The sequence below is a fragment of the Zonotrichia leucophrys genome, chromosome 17 (assembly GCF_028769735.1).
Source record: "Zonotrichia leucophrys gambelii isolate GWCS_2022_RI chromosome 17, RI_Zleu_2.0, whole genome shotgun sequence".
In the NCBI taxonomy this organism is placed as follows: domain Eukaryota; kingdom Metazoa; phylum Chordata; class Aves; order Passeriformes; family Passerellidae; genus Zonotrichia; species Zonotrichia leucophrys.
This window is the reverse complement of record NC_088186.1, coordinates 3,082,914-3,099,898: the sequence shown is the minus strand read 5'-3', so window position 1 is coordinate 3,099,898 and position 16,985 is coordinate 3,082,914. Positions and strand designations below refer to the sequence as shown.

At 42.0% G+C, this 16,985-nt stretch overlaps 1 protein-coding gene across 3 annotated transcripts in view; it reads left to right on the top strand.

Moving 5' to 3' along the window:
• Positions 1-16,985, top strand: part of COL5A1 (collagen type V alpha 1 chain) — a 148,324-nt gene that overhangs the window by 20,531 nt on the left and 110,808 nt on the right. For 2 of the 3 annotated variants that reach the window (XM_064727571.1, XM_064727570.1), the window contains exon 2: positions 13,293-13,460. In XM_064727571.1, coding sequence (XP_064583641.1) covers positions 13,293-13,460 — 168 coding nt within the window. Of the gene's footprint in view, positions 1-13,292; positions 13,461-16,985 lie in introns of those variants that run through there. The other variant, XM_064727572.1, reaches the window with a different exon arrangement.

Here is a 16,985-nt window from a genome sequence, read left to right as displayed (position 1 = left end):
TGGCTGTGCTGGATTTCATTTGTGTCTCCGTGCTGTGATTTCACTGCTCAGCACCCTGAAAATGGAAGGTTTTGTGCTGTGCTCTTCGAGAAATGTGATTTTTGTGTGTGTGTGTGTTCTTAGAGAAACGTGATTTATTTATTTATTTTCATTTATTTTTATTTTTTATTCATTTTTATTTATTGGAAGCTGTGGCTTCCAATCTCTTAGAGCCAGGTTCTGCCAGCATCACTAAGAAATTAATACAGAGCAAATTGGGATTGCTGGAAAGCAAAGCCGTGTGTTGTTCCTCAGTGGGATTTAGGATTTAGGGTCTGGAAGAGTTCTGTGGGGAGATTCTGCACCAAACCTCCCTTCTAAAATCAGATTTATTTCCAAAGCTGGGCTTTGTTTGTTTTCCATTTGTAGAATTCAGCTGTTTGATGGCAAACTGGCTCTTCAGTGTTATCAACAAAGCAAAATAAAATCAAAATGTGGTCACTGGTCCTTCCATGCAAGGCAGTGATGGGAATATTGAGTTTTATATATTTTTTAATACATTTCAAGAAATTGGAAGGGATTTAGGAGCCAGCAGCTGAAGCAATGATGGGAATGTTGAGTTTTATCAGCCCAGTGATGGGAATGCTGAGTTTTATATCTTTTTTAATAGATTCCAAAAAATTGGGAGTAATTGAGGAATGGGCACCTGAAGCAATGATTGGAATGATGAGTTTTATCTCTTTTTAAATACATTTCACAAAATTGGGAGTGATTTAGGAATGAGCACCTGAAGCAATGATGGGAATGTTGAGTTTTATATCTTTTTTAATAGATTCCAAAGGAAAAAAAATCCCTTTTTTAAATTGATTTGAGAAAATTGGAGGGGATTTAGGAACCAGCACCCGGAGCAGTGATGGGGATTGGAGGCTGGAACATCAGGAAGGGAAATCCTCTCTGGAGACTCAGAATGAAGGGATTTAAGTGTTGAAGGTTTGCTCCGATTGCTGAATTTCATCACATTTTGTGTGGGACTTGAGAGTCCGGGTCTGCTTTGGGTGCCCTGCAGGAAAGGCTCATCCCAAAAGAAGCAGAGGGGCCTAAAAATGCCAATTCCAGGGGTTTGGTTGAGGCCAAAAATGCCAATTCCGGGATTTTTATTGAAGCCAAAAATGCCAATTCCGGGATTTTTATTGAGGCCAAAAATGCCAATTCCAGGGGTTTGGTTGAAGCCAAAAATGCCAATTCCAGGGGTTTTGTTGAGGCCAAAAATGCCAATTCTGGGATTTTTATTGAAGCCAAAAATGCCAATTCCAGGGGTTTGGTGAGGCCAAAAATGCCAATTCCGGGATTTTTATTGAGGCCAAAAATGCCAATTCCAGGAGTTTTGTTGCAGCCAAAAATGCCAAATCCAGAGTTTCAGCCTTAACCATAACAAGGGGACATTTCTGACCCTTTTCCCATCACTTTTCCATTTCCCTGAGCCCTCCCTGCTCCATCCCATCCCAATCCCATTGGGATTTATTTTCCATGGGGAGCAGCAGGGCTGGGACAAATCTCTCCAGTCCCAGCAGCACTGACAAGGAGAGCTCAGAGATTTTTTATAACTCTCATTGGCCCCTAATTAGAGGTTTGATGCCAAAGTAATGATCATAAAAGGCTCTTTATTTCAAACAAACCCATGTGAATAATTCTGTAAATATTTGTCTGGGCCAGCCTTGGGTTGAGTCCTGGGAAATTTTTTTGGATGGAGATCTTGGATAGTTCTTGTTGGCTTTTTTTAATGGGAGCATATTTCAATTTTTTGAGATGCTATCTTTGGGTTTGAGTCCTCCTGTGTGGAGAATGGAAGACCTGAAATGACATCTCAGCTCTTAAACGCAGCAGATATTTCCAATGTCACCTTGTAACCGGCTTAATGGGGAAATGTCTGGAAGGAGGGAGGGGAAGGAACAGCTGCGACCCAGATTTCCTAAAATCACCCCTTGCCAACCCCATCGTGGCTTCCAGGCAGATGGAGCCAGGATTTTATAGGAATATTGGTGAGCAGAGATCCATCAGCTCGTGGATTGGGTGTGAGGGATGGGGTTTGGGGTGGCTTGGGATGCCATGGAGGGGTTTGGATCCCCATGGAGAGATTGGCATCCTATGGAGGAATCCAGGGAGGGGTTTGGATCCCCATGGAGAGGTTTTTATCTCCTTGGAGAAGTTTGGATCCATTTTTGGGGATTTGCATCCCTGTTTGGGGGTTTGTATCCCATGGAGAAGTTTGGATCCCTATTTTGGGGGGTTTTTATCACCATTGAGAAGTTTGGATCCATTTTTGAAGATTTGCATCCCTGTTTTGGGGTTTTTTATCCCCATGGAGAAGTTTGGATCCCTGTTTTGAGGTTTTGGATCCCTGTTTTGGGGTTTTTTATCCCCATGGAGGGGTTTGGATCCCCATGGAGAGATTGGCATCCTATGGAGGAATCCAGGGAGGGGTTTGGTTTGCCATGGAGAGGTTTTTATCTCCTTGGAGAAGTCTGGATCCATTTTTGGGGATTTGCATCCCTGTTTGGGGGTTTGTATCCCATGGAGAAGTTTGGATCCCTATTTTGGGGGATTTTTATCCCCATGGAGAAGTTTGGATCCCTGTTTTCAGGGTTTGGATCCCATGGAGGGGTTTGGATCCCTATTTGGGGGGTTTTTATCACCATTGAGAAGTTTGGATCCCTGTTTTGGGGGTTTGGATCCCTGTTCTGGTGTTTGGGTCCCTGGTTTGGGGGTTGGTATCCCATGGATGGGCTTAGATCCCATTGTGGGGGTTTGGATCCCTGTTTTGGGGTTTGGATCCCTGTTTTGGGGGTTTTTATCCCCATGGAGAAGTTTGGATTCGTATTTTGGGGGGTTTTTATCCCCATGGAGGAGTTTGGATCCCATGGAGGGGTTTGGATCCATGTATTGATGGTTTGGATCCCTATTTGGGGGGTTTTTATCACCATTGAGAAGTTTGGATCCCTGTTTTGGGGGTTTGGGTCCCTGGTTTGGGGGTTGGTATCCCATGGATGGGCTTGGATCCCTGTTTTGGGGTTTGGATCCCTATTTTGGGGGTTTGGATCCCTGTTTTGGGGATTTTTATCCCCATGGAGAAGTTTGGATCCCATACAGAAGTTTGTATCCCAGTTTTGGGGGTTTGGATCCCTATTTTGGGGTTTTTTATCCCATGGAGGGATTTGGATCCCTGTTTTGGGAGTTTTTATCCCCATGGAGAAGTTTGGATCCCTGTTTTGAGGTTTTGGATCCCTGTTTTGGGGTTTTTTATCCCCATGGAGGGGTTTGGGTCCCATGGAGAAGTTTCGATCCCTATTCTGGGGGTTTTTATCCCCATGGAGAAGTTTGGATTCGTATTTTGGGGGTTTTTTATCCCCATGGAGGAGTTTGGATCCCCATGGAGAAATTTGGATCCCTGTTTTGGGGTTCTTTTATCCCCATGGAGAGGTTTGGATCCCAGTTTTGAGGGTTTGGATTCCCATGGAGAAGTTTGGATCCCCGGTTTGAGGGTTTGGAACTCTGTTTTGGGAATTTGTATCCCATGGAGAGGTTTAGATCCTTGTTTTGGGGGTTTGGATCCCCATGGAGGGTTTTATCCCCATGAAGTGTTTGTATCCCAGTTTTGGGGATTTGGATCCCTGTTTGGAGGGTTAGGATCCCTATTTGGGGGGTTTTTATCTCCATGGAGAAGTTTGGATCCCTGTTTGGGGGTTTGTATCCCATGGAGACGTTCAGATCCCTGTTTTGGGAGTTTTGATCCCTTTGGAGAAGTTTTGATCCTTGTTTTGGGGGGTTTTATCCCTATGGAGAAGTTTGGATCCCTGTTTGGGGGTTTGGATCCCTTTGGAGAAGTTTTGATCCTTGTTTTGAGGGGTTTGGATCCCATGGAGAAGTTTGGATTCGTATTTTGGGGGGTTTTTATCCCCAGGGAGGGATTGTGTCTCATGGAGAAGTTTGCACCCCATTTTGGGGGGTTTTATCCCCATGGAGAAGTTTGGATCCCTGTTTTGGGAGTTTTGATCCCTTTGGAGAAGTTTTGATCCTTGTTTTGGGGGGTTTTATCCCTATGGAGAAGTTTGGATCCCATGGAGAAGTTTGGATCCCATGGAGAAGTTTGGATCCCTGCTTTGGGGGGTTTTTATCCCCATGGAGGGATTGTGTCTCATGGAGAAGTTTGGATCCCTGTTTGGGGGTTTGGATCCTATGGAGACGTTCGGATCCCTGTTTTGGGAGTTTGGATCCATGGAGAAGTTTGGATCCCTGTTTGGGGTTCGTTTCCCCCACAGAGGTTTCTATCCCCATGGAGAGGTTCCTATCCCAGGCAGGTGGGATGGGGAGGGAGGAGCCGGCTAATTAGCTCAGTAATTAGCTGTGATTGTAATGGAGATGCCGCTGGGGGTTGCCTTTCTCCCCTAATGACCGAGGAGCAGAGACCACAAAGCTCCATCAAAGCTGGGCAGGAGTTCCCAATCCCTCTGGATGTGCTCATTTAATGGGAATAAACCCTCTCCCTGAACCAAGGGGATGAATCCCGGGATTTTAATGCAAAAAACCCCCAAAAAGTGCCATTTCTGAGCGAGGAAATACACCTTGTACTAGTGTTTTATTTAAAATAAAATTTAAAAAATGGAAAGGGATAGGAGCTGGATGTTGTGCTTGGATGAGCTTGTTTGGGATCACCAGGTTCTGAGTTATCATTTCTGGCCTACAGTAAAATAACATTCCTTGGTGATGTTCACACCAAAATCCATCTAAACACCTAATTGGGAGCAAGACCCGCTGGATAAATGTGGATTAGAATTGAGAAAATCACTGAGAATGGGGAATTGGAGTGGTGAATTTTTCCCTGCCCTCAAAGTCATCCCTTGAGGGCACTGCAGCCCCTTGGGGATGAAATTCAGTCAATTTGGGCTTTTTTTCCTCATTTTCTTCCCCTGCAAGCAGCACCTTGTGGTGCAGTGTGGGTTATGTAAACTCAGGAATTAATGCTCCTGAGGAAACTTTGGGAAACAAGCTTCAGGAACACTCCTCATGAAGTCAAGCAGGTATTAATTTGAAATTTGCCTGCTGGCTGTATTTTTTTTTTTTTTTTTGAGGAGAATCAGATATGAACTAAATGCACAGAGCTGGTTGGTTGAAGCATCTGCAGGAAATAATTGGTTTTACATTTCTCTCCCCGTGTCAGAATAGTGGAGTGTAGAGCGAGGCTGGAAATAATTCAGGGTTGGGAATTTTTTTTTAAAAAACCATCCAATGAAATATTTAAAAATGAAATTACTTCTGCCTGCTCCCATTAACTTTGCGGACAACTGCGAAACCTGCAGTGCATGAAAATGGATTTCTGTGTTTTTGGGAGCATCCCAGGCGGGTTTTACCTGGGCTGGGGCAGTGCCCGGGGGGGATTTGCTGCCTTTGAAGTGGGGATGGGAAGCGCCAGGCTGAGCTCAGCCGCGGTTTAGCGGCCTGGAAGTGATGCTAATTCTGCAGGTGCTCGTGTTAATGTGATTAATTAAGCTCAGGGCTGGCCCATCCACTCAGCAAAGGGCTGGGAAGGCTGGAAAAAAAGGGGTTTATTCTGGTTATTTACATCAAATTTGTCCATTTTGGTTGCTTTTTCCAGATTTTTGGTTTAGAAAAAAGATGCTCCTTGTCCTTCTTGAGTCCTGTGTCCTCACACCTCATCTTCCAACACATCCTGATCCCATTTCTCCCTGAGTGCTGCTGGAAGATGCTGAGAGGGAACAAAATCCTTTGCTGTGCTGTTTTCCTGAGCACAAAATTCAATTTAAAAGTGGTTTTGTGATTCTTTCTGATACCCCTGAAGTGCTGAGAGATGTGGTTTAGGTTATGCTATAATGCTGGAGCATCGTGCTGTGCTTCCACTGGGTCAGGAGGGGGGGGAAAAACCCCAGAATTGTTGCTCACTCTGTTCCCAATGTGCCCTGACACCCACGGAGGCTGCTGGCTCCATAGAAATGCCATAGAAATTCACAAAAAATTCACAAAAAAATCACAAAAAATTCACAAAAAATTCACAAAAAAATCACAAAAAATTCACTAAAAATTCACTAAAAATTCACCAAAAATTCACTAAAAATTCACTAAAAATTCACTAAAAATTCCATATGCATTCCATATACATTCCATATAAATTCACTAAAAATTCCATGTAAATTCACTAGAAATTCCATGTAAATTCACTAAAAATTCACTAAAAATTCTCCAAAAATTCTCTAAAAAATCACCAAAAATTCACCAAAAATTCCATAGAAATTCCATAGAAATTCACAAAAAATTCACTAAAAATTCACTAAAAATTCACTAAAAATTCCATAGAAATTCACTAAAAATTCCCTAAAAATTCCCTAAAAATTCCATATAAATTCCCTAAAAATTCCATATAAATTCCATATAAATTCCATATAAATTCCATATAAATTCCATGTAAATTCCATGTAAATTCACTAGATATTCACTAGATATTCACTAGAAATTCACTAGAAATTCACTAGAAATTCACTAGAAATTCACTAAAAATTCACTAGAAATTCACTAGAAATTCACTAAAAATTCCATATAAATTCACTAAAAATTCCATATAAATTCGCTAAAAATTCACTAAAAATTCCATATAAATTCCATGTAAATTCACTAAAAAAAATTCACATAGAAATTCACTAGAAATTCACTAGAAATTCACTAGAAATTCACTAGAAATTCACTAAAATTCACTAAAAATTCACTAAAAATTCACTAAAAATTCACTAAAAATTCCATATACATTCCATATAAATTCACTAAAAGTTCCATATAAATTCCATACAAACCCCCACAGGCATGAACTGGGGTTTCCTGGGTGTTGGACTCCACCCTGAGTGTGTGGGATGCTCCAACCTGGAGCAATAATTCCCATTCCAGTGACACCCTTGGGATACAGGGACACCCTCACCCACATAAAACAACCCAGAGGGCTGCAGGGGTTTGATTTTACAGGACAAATCTCAGTTTAGCTGCTGATTTTGGGGTGGATTTGTTCAATTTTGAGGGAGGCCTTGAGGAGTAGGCCGCTCTTAGGCCAGCTCTCCTTTATTCCTTCCCCTTTTCCAGAAGATTCTGCCAGCTTTGGATGCTCCCTTGCAGGAATAACTGCTCTGCCCCCCCATTAAAACCGGTTGCAAAGCTTTTTGTTGATTTTAATGTGCTGCAAACTCAGGCCCTAATTAAGCCTTGCAGGCCTTTAAGTGGTTGATTATTACAAATTGCTTTGAAAACGCTGCTGCTGTCCCAGTGCCAGCTTGTCTGGGAACGCTGGGACTCTTCAGAGCAGAGGGAAAAGTTGGAATTTCCTTTTCCACCTTCAGGTGCAGGAGGTTCTGTGCTTGGGAATGAACCCCATGGCAGGGGAGGGAAACTGGGAAAGGCCTCACTGGGATCCCAGGGGAGAATGAATTCCTAATATCCCAAATAAACCTGCCCTCAGTGGGTTCTGAGCCATCCCCTTTATCAAAAATCATGGAAAACTTCAATGTTTCATCTCCAGAGAGGTGCCAAGGTTTGCTTGGGAAGCGTGGCAGAATCCTTGGATGTCATTTCCAGCTCTTGGAAATCTCTGGTTTTCCATCTCCAGGTGCTCCCTGAGGGCTGAGGCGATCCAGGAGCCTTGAAATGATTTTTGGCTGATTTTTGGCTGATTTTTGGCTGATTTTTTGACTGATTTTTGGCTGATTTTTGGCTGATTTTTTGGCTGATTTTTTGGCTGATTTTTTGGCTGATTTTTTGGCTGATTTTTGGCTGATTTTTTGGCTGATTTTTGGCTGATTTTTTGGCTGATTTTTTGGCTGATTTTTTGGCTGATTTTTTGACTGATTTTTTGACTGATTTTTTGGCTGATTTTTGGCTGATTTTTTGGCTGATTTTTTGGCTGATTTTTGGCTGATTTTTTGGCTGATTTTTGGCTGATTTTTTGGCTGATTTTTTGGCTGATTTTTTGGCTGATTTTTTGGCTGATTTTTTGGGCTGATTTTTTGGCTGATTTTTGGCTGATTTTTTGGCTGATTTTTGGCTGATTTTTTGGCTGATTTTTGGCTGATTTTTTGACTGATTTTTGGCTGATTTTTGGCTGATTTTTGGCTGATTTTTGGCTGATTTTTTGGCTGATTTTTTGACTGATGTTTTTTGACTGGATGATTTTTTGTGATGATTTTTGGCTGATTTTTTGACTGATTTTTGGCTGATTTTTGGCTGATTTTTTGACTGATTTTTTGGCTGATTTGTGATTTTTGCTGATTTTTGACTGATTTTTGCTGATTTTTGAGCTGATTTTTTGACTGATTTTTGGCTGATTTTTTGACTGATTTTTGACTGATTTTTTGACTGATTTTTTGGCTGATTTTTGGCTGATTTTTTGACTGATTTTTTGACTGATTTTTTGACTGATTTTTGGCTGATTTTTGGCTGATTTTTGGCTGATTTTTGGCTGATTTTTGGCTGATTTTTTGGCTGATTTTTGGCTGATTTTTGGCTGATTTTTGGCTGATTTTTGACTGATTTTTTGACTGATTTTTTGACTGATTTTTGGCTGATTTTTTGACTGATTTTTTGACTGATTTTTGGCTGATTTTTTGGCTGATTTTTTGGCTGATTTTGGCTGATTTTTTGCTGATTTTGGCTGATTTTGGCTGATTTTGGCTGTTTTTTGGCTGATTTTTTGGCTGATTTTTTGGCTGATTTTTGGCTGATTTTTTGGCTGATTTTTTGGCTGATTTTTTGGCTGATTTTTGGCTGATTTTTGGCTGATTTTTTGGCTGATTTTTTGGCTGATTTTTGGCTGATTTTTTGGCTGATTTTTTGGCTGATTTTTGGCTGATTTTTGGCTGATTTTTGGCTGATTTTTTGGCTGATTTTTTGCTGATTTTTGGCTGATTTTTGGCTGATTTTTGGCTGATTTTTGGCTGATTTTTTGACTGATTTTTTGGCTGATTTTTGGCTGATTTTTGGCTGATTTTTGGCTGATTTTTGGCTGATTTTTGGCTGATTTTTAGCTGATTTTTTGGCTGATTTTTTGGCTGATTTTTTGACTGATTTTTTGGCTGATTTTTTGGCTGATTTATGGCTGATTTTTGGCTGATTTTTTGACTGATTTATGGCTGATTTATGGCTGATTTTTTGACTGATTTTTTGACTGATTTTTGGCTGATTTTTGGCTGATTTTTTGGCTGATTTTTTGGCTGATTTTTTGACTGATGATTTTTTGACTGATTTTTTGACTGATGATTTTTTGACTGATGATTTTTTGACTGATGATTTTTTGACTGATTTTTTGACTGATTTTTTGACTGATTTTTGGCTGATTTTTTGACTGATTTTTTGACTGATTTTTTGGCTGATTTTTTGACTGATTTTTTGGCTGATTTTTTGACTGATTTTTTGACTGATTTTGTGTAAAAAAACAGAGCCTAGGGGTGAGGGACACAAAAATTTCCCCCCTTTTGGCTGGTTTTAAGGAGCTGCTCCTAAAGCCAAGCGTGGATCTGCTGAGGGAGGGAGTTTGGAGCTCTCACAGCTCCCAAAAATTCCACCCTCAGTGGTTCAAAGGGCAAAGCTCCTGCCAGGAAGGAAACTGGGGCTGGAGCACTTCCCAAAATGTCACAGTGACCCAGAAATTCCTGCTCCGTGTGCAGGGGGGGAGCTTGGAGAGCTCTGCCTTGTAGGATAAAATAAAATAAAAAAAAAATATCTCTCAGCACTTCAGGGGTATCAAAAAGAATCACAAAACCAGATTTAAATTGAATTTTGTGCCCAGGAAAACAGCACAGCAAAGGATTCTGTTCCCTCTCAGCATCTTCCAGCAGCACTCAGGGGAAGATGTTGGAGAAATGGGATCAGGATGTGCTGGAAGATGAGGTGTGGGAAACAGGAGACAAGAAGGACAAACAGCATCTTTTTTCTAAACCAAAAAATCTTAAAAATCAGCCAAAATGGACAAATTTGGTGGAAATACACAGAATAACCAGGAGCAGGGAAAGGGAAGTTTTGTGCCTTGCACCCCCAAACCTTTTAGGGACACCCCAACCCCTGTCCCTGTTCCCTGTGGGGTTTTCATGGTTTTTTCCCAGGATTTGTGCAATGAGGGGAAACAGCCCCTTGGAAATGGTGAAATCCCCAGGGTAGGTGCTGCTGAAAATCCCAAATCTCTTAAAACAAGCAGGATTTCTGCTGTCCTTGAACAGGGCTGGGATTTCCCCTCAAATTCTCAACATTTTCTTCATTTTTGGGCATTTTATCTGTAAATTTTGGATATTTTCATGATATTCCATGAAGGAAAACCTTGCCCTTTGCTCACTGTTGGCTGCCAACACCATGGCTTTGTCACAAACCCAAATAATTGATTTTTTAAAATTAAAAAAAAAAAAATTTAAAAAAAGGATTTCTGCTCAAAGGAACAGGGATTATTTGATTTTTTTTTTTATTTTTAATTTCATGGAGTCTCTGAGCTGCTCCAGTGTCAGTTCTGGGTTTCTTTCTTTCCCTTTTGGGATTAGATGTAGGATCCTTCCAATCTGACTCTGCATAATGGTTCCCTTTGTTCCCACTTGGGACTATTTGGGCTTTATTTAAAAGAAAAAAATAAATAAATAAGGGGATGTCATGAGTCACTGGTGAAATATTCTGCAATCTGGAGCAGTGTGAATTGACACAGCTCTGTGGTAGCTCTTGGGAGGAGCAGATGAGTTCTGACCCTTTCCATAGCTGCCTTTTTTATTTTTTAATTCCCTTTTTTTAAATTTAAATTAAAAATTTAAATGAAATTAAATTAATTTTTTAATTTTAAAATTTTTTAATTAAAATTGAAAATTAATTTAAAATTTAATTTTTTTAAATTAAATTTACTTTTAATTTTTTTTTTAATTTTTAACCCCTTCCTAAGGAACAACCTTTAAGATCCTCAATCCTGCAGCTCCCATTCTTCAATTCTCCTCCTTAAAATGCCTTTTCTCTTTGCCCAAATAAATAATTGTGTTTTATTGGGCTGCTGAAGAATTTAAGAGGCTCTGTTAAGCCCATCCAGAGGATGCAGCTGGGGCCTGATATCCTTATTTTAGGCCCTGTTTTATTTTAGCCTCTGCCACCCTGGTTTAGTCAGTTATTCTCAGGTCAGCTGTGGTGAAAAGTGTTTAGATAAGGAGTCCAAATTGTTGAAATCCCAGGAGGCTGAAAAGGAGACAAAAAAAGCATCGCTGAGGGGAAGCAACTTCCAGTCCTCAAATAATAAAATAAAATAATAAAAGCACATAAACTTGCTTTTATTTCTTCCGGATCTGCCACAGGAACTCTAGGAATAATAGAATATCCCTAAATTAGGATAGAATATATAAATACCTCTTGGTTTTAATTCCAAATTTAAGCCCTGATGTTCAAGGCAACCTCTGGGGAGTGAGAACCCCAGAGCGCAGGCAAAGGGCTGGGCCCTGCAAAGGCAATAATTGGGTGTTTATTTAGGGCTAAAAATACCTTGGAAAAGGATTTTTAGGCTGCAAAAGCTGGAAGGGGAAGGGTTTATTTGGAGCAGCAGTCCCTGGGCCATGGGGATTCTCTGCTTCTTCCTGCAGGGACCCCAACCTTGGGTGAATTTGCAGGTTGGGATTGAAATTTGGGGTTCACCAAGGGCTCCTCCTGTCCCTCCTCATGCTCTGACCCCTCATGGCTTGGGGTGGAAAACACCTTTTTCCATTAAAAATCTGGAACAGTTTCTGTGTGAGGGTAGGGATGCCCTGGCTGAGGTTGTGCAGAGAAATTGTGGATTCCCCATCTCTGGAGGTGTCCAAGGCCAGGCTGGACAGGGCTTGGAGCACCCTGGGACAGTGGAAGGTGTCCTGAAATTGTTTTCACTACTCCTAAAATGATCCCTATTGGCTTTATTTGCTGGAATATAAATGACAATTTTCTGTGTTGTTGATATACCACAAAAAACCATTGCAGCAAATCTGCATCCCTTGGCTGCAAATCCCCAGCCTGGTAAATGGTGAGGAAGTTGCACCTGGAATGAGCTGGGAATGATTTTTCATTCCTCACTTTATGGCACACAAAGCCCAGCATGACTGAGAGCTGCATCATAAACCCCTGCAAGGTTTTGGGGTGTCCTTTCTGCTCCAAATCTGAATAGGGAAGAAAATTCTGCCCACCCCTCCTGCAGACCCCAAATGTCTCAGTCAGGGCAGCTGTGCACAGTAAATTTGTGTCTCCAGGTGAATTTTATTCCATTTTGAAGAGTGGTGGAAGGCAAAAAGCTGAAGGAAGATTGAAGGAATTCCCCTGAATTTTGTCAGGTTTGGGTTGGGAGGGACCTTCAGGCTTTTCTCATTGCAAGCTTCCCTAGACCAGCCCAGCTTTAGAATTCCCTGGAGTCCAGACCATGCTCTGTTTTAAAACCTGGTTTTTCCTTTTGTCCAGTGCTGCCCAGTTCCCTGAACTGGGAGAACTGGGAATGTTCCTGATGAGCCTCCTCAACCCAGTGACAAACTCTGTGGCTTTCCTCAGGGATGGGGATTTAATTAAAGACCTTGAAAAATGAGATTTGTTCTGAGGTCTGCTGCCTGCAATTTGTAACTTTGCAGGCGCTGGGAGCACGGATATGCACAGGGAAAATATCAGTGACTTATGGCTGAGCTTTGGGGGTGTTCAAGGTGTTAAAAATTATTCTTACAGGCATAAATATGGCTTGGATTAATGACTTCTGGCTGAGGCTGGGGTTTGCAGTGGGCTCTGCAGCTCCCATCTTGCACTGAATTTCCAGAGCAACGTTTCCATTGGGTTCTTGGGGTTTTCTGATGTTGTTTTGGTTTGTTTGGGCTTGTTCAGTTTGGTTTGATTGAGGTTTTTTTTTTGAGGGAAGAATAATATTTAATTCTTTTCCTTGTTTTTCCCTTGGCCAGGGAAGATGGATTTAGGAGGGGAAAGCAAAAATTAGGATGGGGAAATGAAACTTTGGATAATTATTGAGGGGAGAAAGCATTTCCCTGGCCTGCAGTGTTGTGCTGAGCCCTGTGACTGACAGGTGTAATGGGCTGAAATGAAATCCTTGTTTGTTATTGCACATATCCTGAAGGATCAGAAGGGTTTAAGGCATCTTTTCCTCTAAAAATTTGCCTTCAAGAACGGTGGGGGAGGGAGAGTTGAAAGCACATTTCAGCTGAGTTTGAGGTTGTGACAATTGCCTGATTTGGAGCCCAGCAGTGCCACCCCTGTTTGTCTCCTAATTCTTCTTTCTCCTTTTCTCTTTGCAGCTGAACCTGCAGACCTCTTGAAGGTGTTAGATTTTCATAATTTACCTGATGGTATCACAAAAACCACGGGGTTTTGCACAAGCAGAAGATCTTCAAAAGAAGCAGACGTTGCTTACAGAGTAACAAAAGATGCTCAGCTCAGTGCCCCAACAAAGCAGCTGTATCCTGGTGAGTCCAGCTTTGCATTTGCCCCATGGAAATGTCCGATTCCTTCATTTCCCCAGTGTGTTTGCAGTGGTTCTGCTGTTTCAGGGGCTGCAGATTTCCAGCCATCCATTAATATCCTTTTATCCCAGTGTTTGCACGAGGTGGTGGCTGTCACTGCAGAGGAGGTGGCCAGTGCCATCTCTGCTCCTTCAGACTGGAAAATTCCCATTCTGTCACTCCCACAGGGTGGGGACAGAGCAGAGGAGCTCAGGTGTGATGGTGTTCACAGGGTGATGGTGTTCACAGGGGTCTTGGGACGAGAGAAGAGGATCTGACTCCGTGTTTCAGAAGGCTGATTTATTATTTTATGATATATATTACATTAAAAATATACCAAAAGAATTGAATAAAAGGTTTCATCAGAAGGCCAGCTAAGAATAGAATAGGAAAGAATGATAACAAAAGCTTCTGTCTTGGACAGAGAGTCCAAGCCAGCTGACTGTGATTGGCCATTAATTAGAAACAACCACATGAGACCAATCCCAGATGCACCTGTTGCATTCCACAGCAGCAGATAATCAATGTTTACATTTTGTTCCTGAGGCCTCCCAGCTTCTCAGGAGAAAAATCCTGGCAAAAGGATTTTTTATAAATGATCTCTGTGACAGGAGGAATGCTGGGGTTGGGCATGGCAGGGCTTGGATGAGAAAAGTGGAAAGGAAATTTCAAGGAAATTTCAAGGAAAGGAAAGGAAAAGGAAAAAGGAAAGGAAAGGGGAAAGGAAAGGAAAAGGAGAAAGGAAAGGGGAAAAGGAAAGGAAAAAGGAAAAAGGAAAGGAAAAAGGAAAAAGGAAAGGAAAAAGGAAAGGAAAGGAGAAAGGAAAGGAAAAAGGAAAGGAAAAAGAAAAGGAAAAAGGAAAGGAAAAAGGAAAAAGGAAAGGAAAAAAGGAAGGAAAAGGAAAAAGGAAAAAAAAGGAAAGGAAAAAGGAAAAGGAAAAGGAAAAAGGAAAGGAAAAAGGAAAGGAAAAGGAAAAAAGGAAAGGAAAAAGAAAAAGGAAAAGAGAAAAAGGAAAGGAAAAAGAAAAGGAAAAAAGAAGAAAAGGAAAGGAAAAAGGAAAGGAAAAGGAAAGGAAAAGGAAAGGAAAAAGGAAAGGAAAAGGAAAGGAAAAAGGAAAGGAAAGGAAAAAGGAAAAAGGAAAAAGGAAAAGGAAAAAGGAAAGGAAAAAGGAAAGGAAAAAGGAAAGGAAAGGAAAGGAAAGGAAAAAGACGATGAGGGCAATGTGTGACAGGCTGGGCTTCATTTCATGGGCAATCTTACAAAGGAGCTGCTCAGTCTGGCCTAAAATTTGGTATAAATGTCTACAGAAGGGCAAACCAGCCCCTAAATTTGTCTTTACTGCTGTCCTGGGCAGGGAAGTTCTTTCTGATCACAGATAAATTCATTGTGTGCCCAGCTGGACAGGCTGTGCCTTCCTGTCATGTTCCTGAAATGACTTCAACTTTTAGGCCTGGTGTCTACAAGCTCCAAAGTGCTCAAAGGAAAAGTTCCAGTTTGGAATATCCAGCTGGAGTGGATTTGAGAGCTTGGCAGCAGTTTCTGTAGCCACTGTGGAGTCTTGCCTGGTCACTTTGATGTGACTGAAACCAGCAAATGGTGCTGAACTGGAGGGGTAAAACCAGGCTGGAAGGTTCTGGATGATTGTTTAACAAGGGATTGGATCACAGCAGGTCTGACATAGGGGACACAGGCACAGAGAGATGAGTCCAGAAGAAAACTGAGTCCTCATCCCTGAAGAAAAGTGAATCCTCATCCTTGGAGAGAAATGAGTCCTGGAGAAAACTGAATCCTGATCCCGGGGGAGAACTGAGTCCTGGTTTTTGGAGAAAATTGAATCCTGGTCTCAAGAAAGAGCTCAGTGTTGAAGATTTTCTTGGTTGTCTCTTTCATACCTTATTGCTTTTACATCCTCACCCTCACTGAGTTCTTGGTTTGCCTCTTCCTTGGGTGAGAAGATCCCGATGGAGTTATGGAGCAGCTTTTCCATCATTTCATCTCCTGGACACCCAGGGGGTGTTTGAAGCAGCTCAGTCCCACTCTGAAAACTTCCAGAGTCCTTGAGGCCTCTCTGCTGCTTGCTCAGGAAATGGGGAAGAGCCAAGTGAAGCAATTCCAGTGATTTCCAGCAGATCCATGGATGTTTCATCATCTCTTTAACGAGATGTGACTTCAGCTGCCACCCCTAGATGAGAGAGGGGATAAAGATAACAAGGAAATTGCAGGGCAGTGTCCCAGGGGAATGTGGTTTTAGGGCTTTTGTGTCACCAGGAGGGTGGATTGGAGCAGAGCTTTCCCTCTCTGCTCCACAGCACCCTTGGCAAACGTGCTCTGCACAGAATATTTCCTGCTAATTAGAAGCTGGTGCTTTTCTAAGATGTAATTTCATGGGCTTTGCATTCTGCTGCCACAGCCAGCAAAGCAAGATGTATGTGTGTGTATATATATTTATATACACACAAAACTTGTTTTTTCATGCTCAAAAGAGTGAAAAAAAACATCTGCTGAGATGCTTTTTGTCCTGGCTGCCTGAAGAAGTCCTGCTTCCCAACAAAACCCATGCTTTTCCAGAAAGAAAAGCAAGAGAAAAAGAAGCAACAAAGGCAAGGGTTTCAGTGGCAGCCAGCAAAATGTCATTTGTGTGCTTCCATCAAGTTTGCAGTTGTCATTTGCCTTCTCAGAAATCTCTGTCAGAGCCTGAACAGTCACCCCTGAGAAAAACAAATCACTGCACAGCTGAGAGTCTCCTCAGCTGAAGGAAAAGGCCAGAAATTGGTGACACCATTGGAAACCAGCTTTGCTTTGAAGAGGAAAGGTGTAAAGGCTCAGGAAATGCCACTTTTCTCTTTGTGTTTGGGTCAGGAATGGGATCAGCTCACTGCTCTTCTGATTTCTGCTGTTTTGCAGCTCCAGACCAGGAGCAGGTTTAGGCTCTGCTTAGGTACCCCTGGATTAGAATGAAGGTTTTAGGAGAAGGATTCTGGTTTGGGCTCTGTTTGGCTACACCTGGATGAAGAGAAGGTCTCAGGAGCAGGACTCTGGTTTAGGCTGTGTTTAGTTACCCTTGGATTAGGATGAAGGTCTCAGGGTTTAGGCTGTGTTTAGGCACACCTGGATTAGGAAATTCTCAGGAGCAGGACTGGTTTAGGCTGTGTTTGGGCACACCTGGATTAGGAAATTCTCAGAAGCAGGACTCTGGTTTAGGCTCTGCTTAGGTTCCCCTGGATTAGCAAGAAGGTTTCAGGAGCAGGACTGGTTTAGGCTGTGTTTGGGCACACCTGGATTAGCAAAGTCTCAGGTGCAGACTCTGGTTTGGGCTATGTTTGGGCACACCTGGATCAGGAAGAAGGTCCAAACTCGCCCTGTTTTGAAGACCACAAGGTTCTACAAGACCCTTTAACCACCGTGCTCAAGCAAGGAGCTGCTCAGCCTGACTTTGGCTCATCCATTAGAGCATCCCACAGATTCAGCCATGCCCACCCTGGAGCTCCT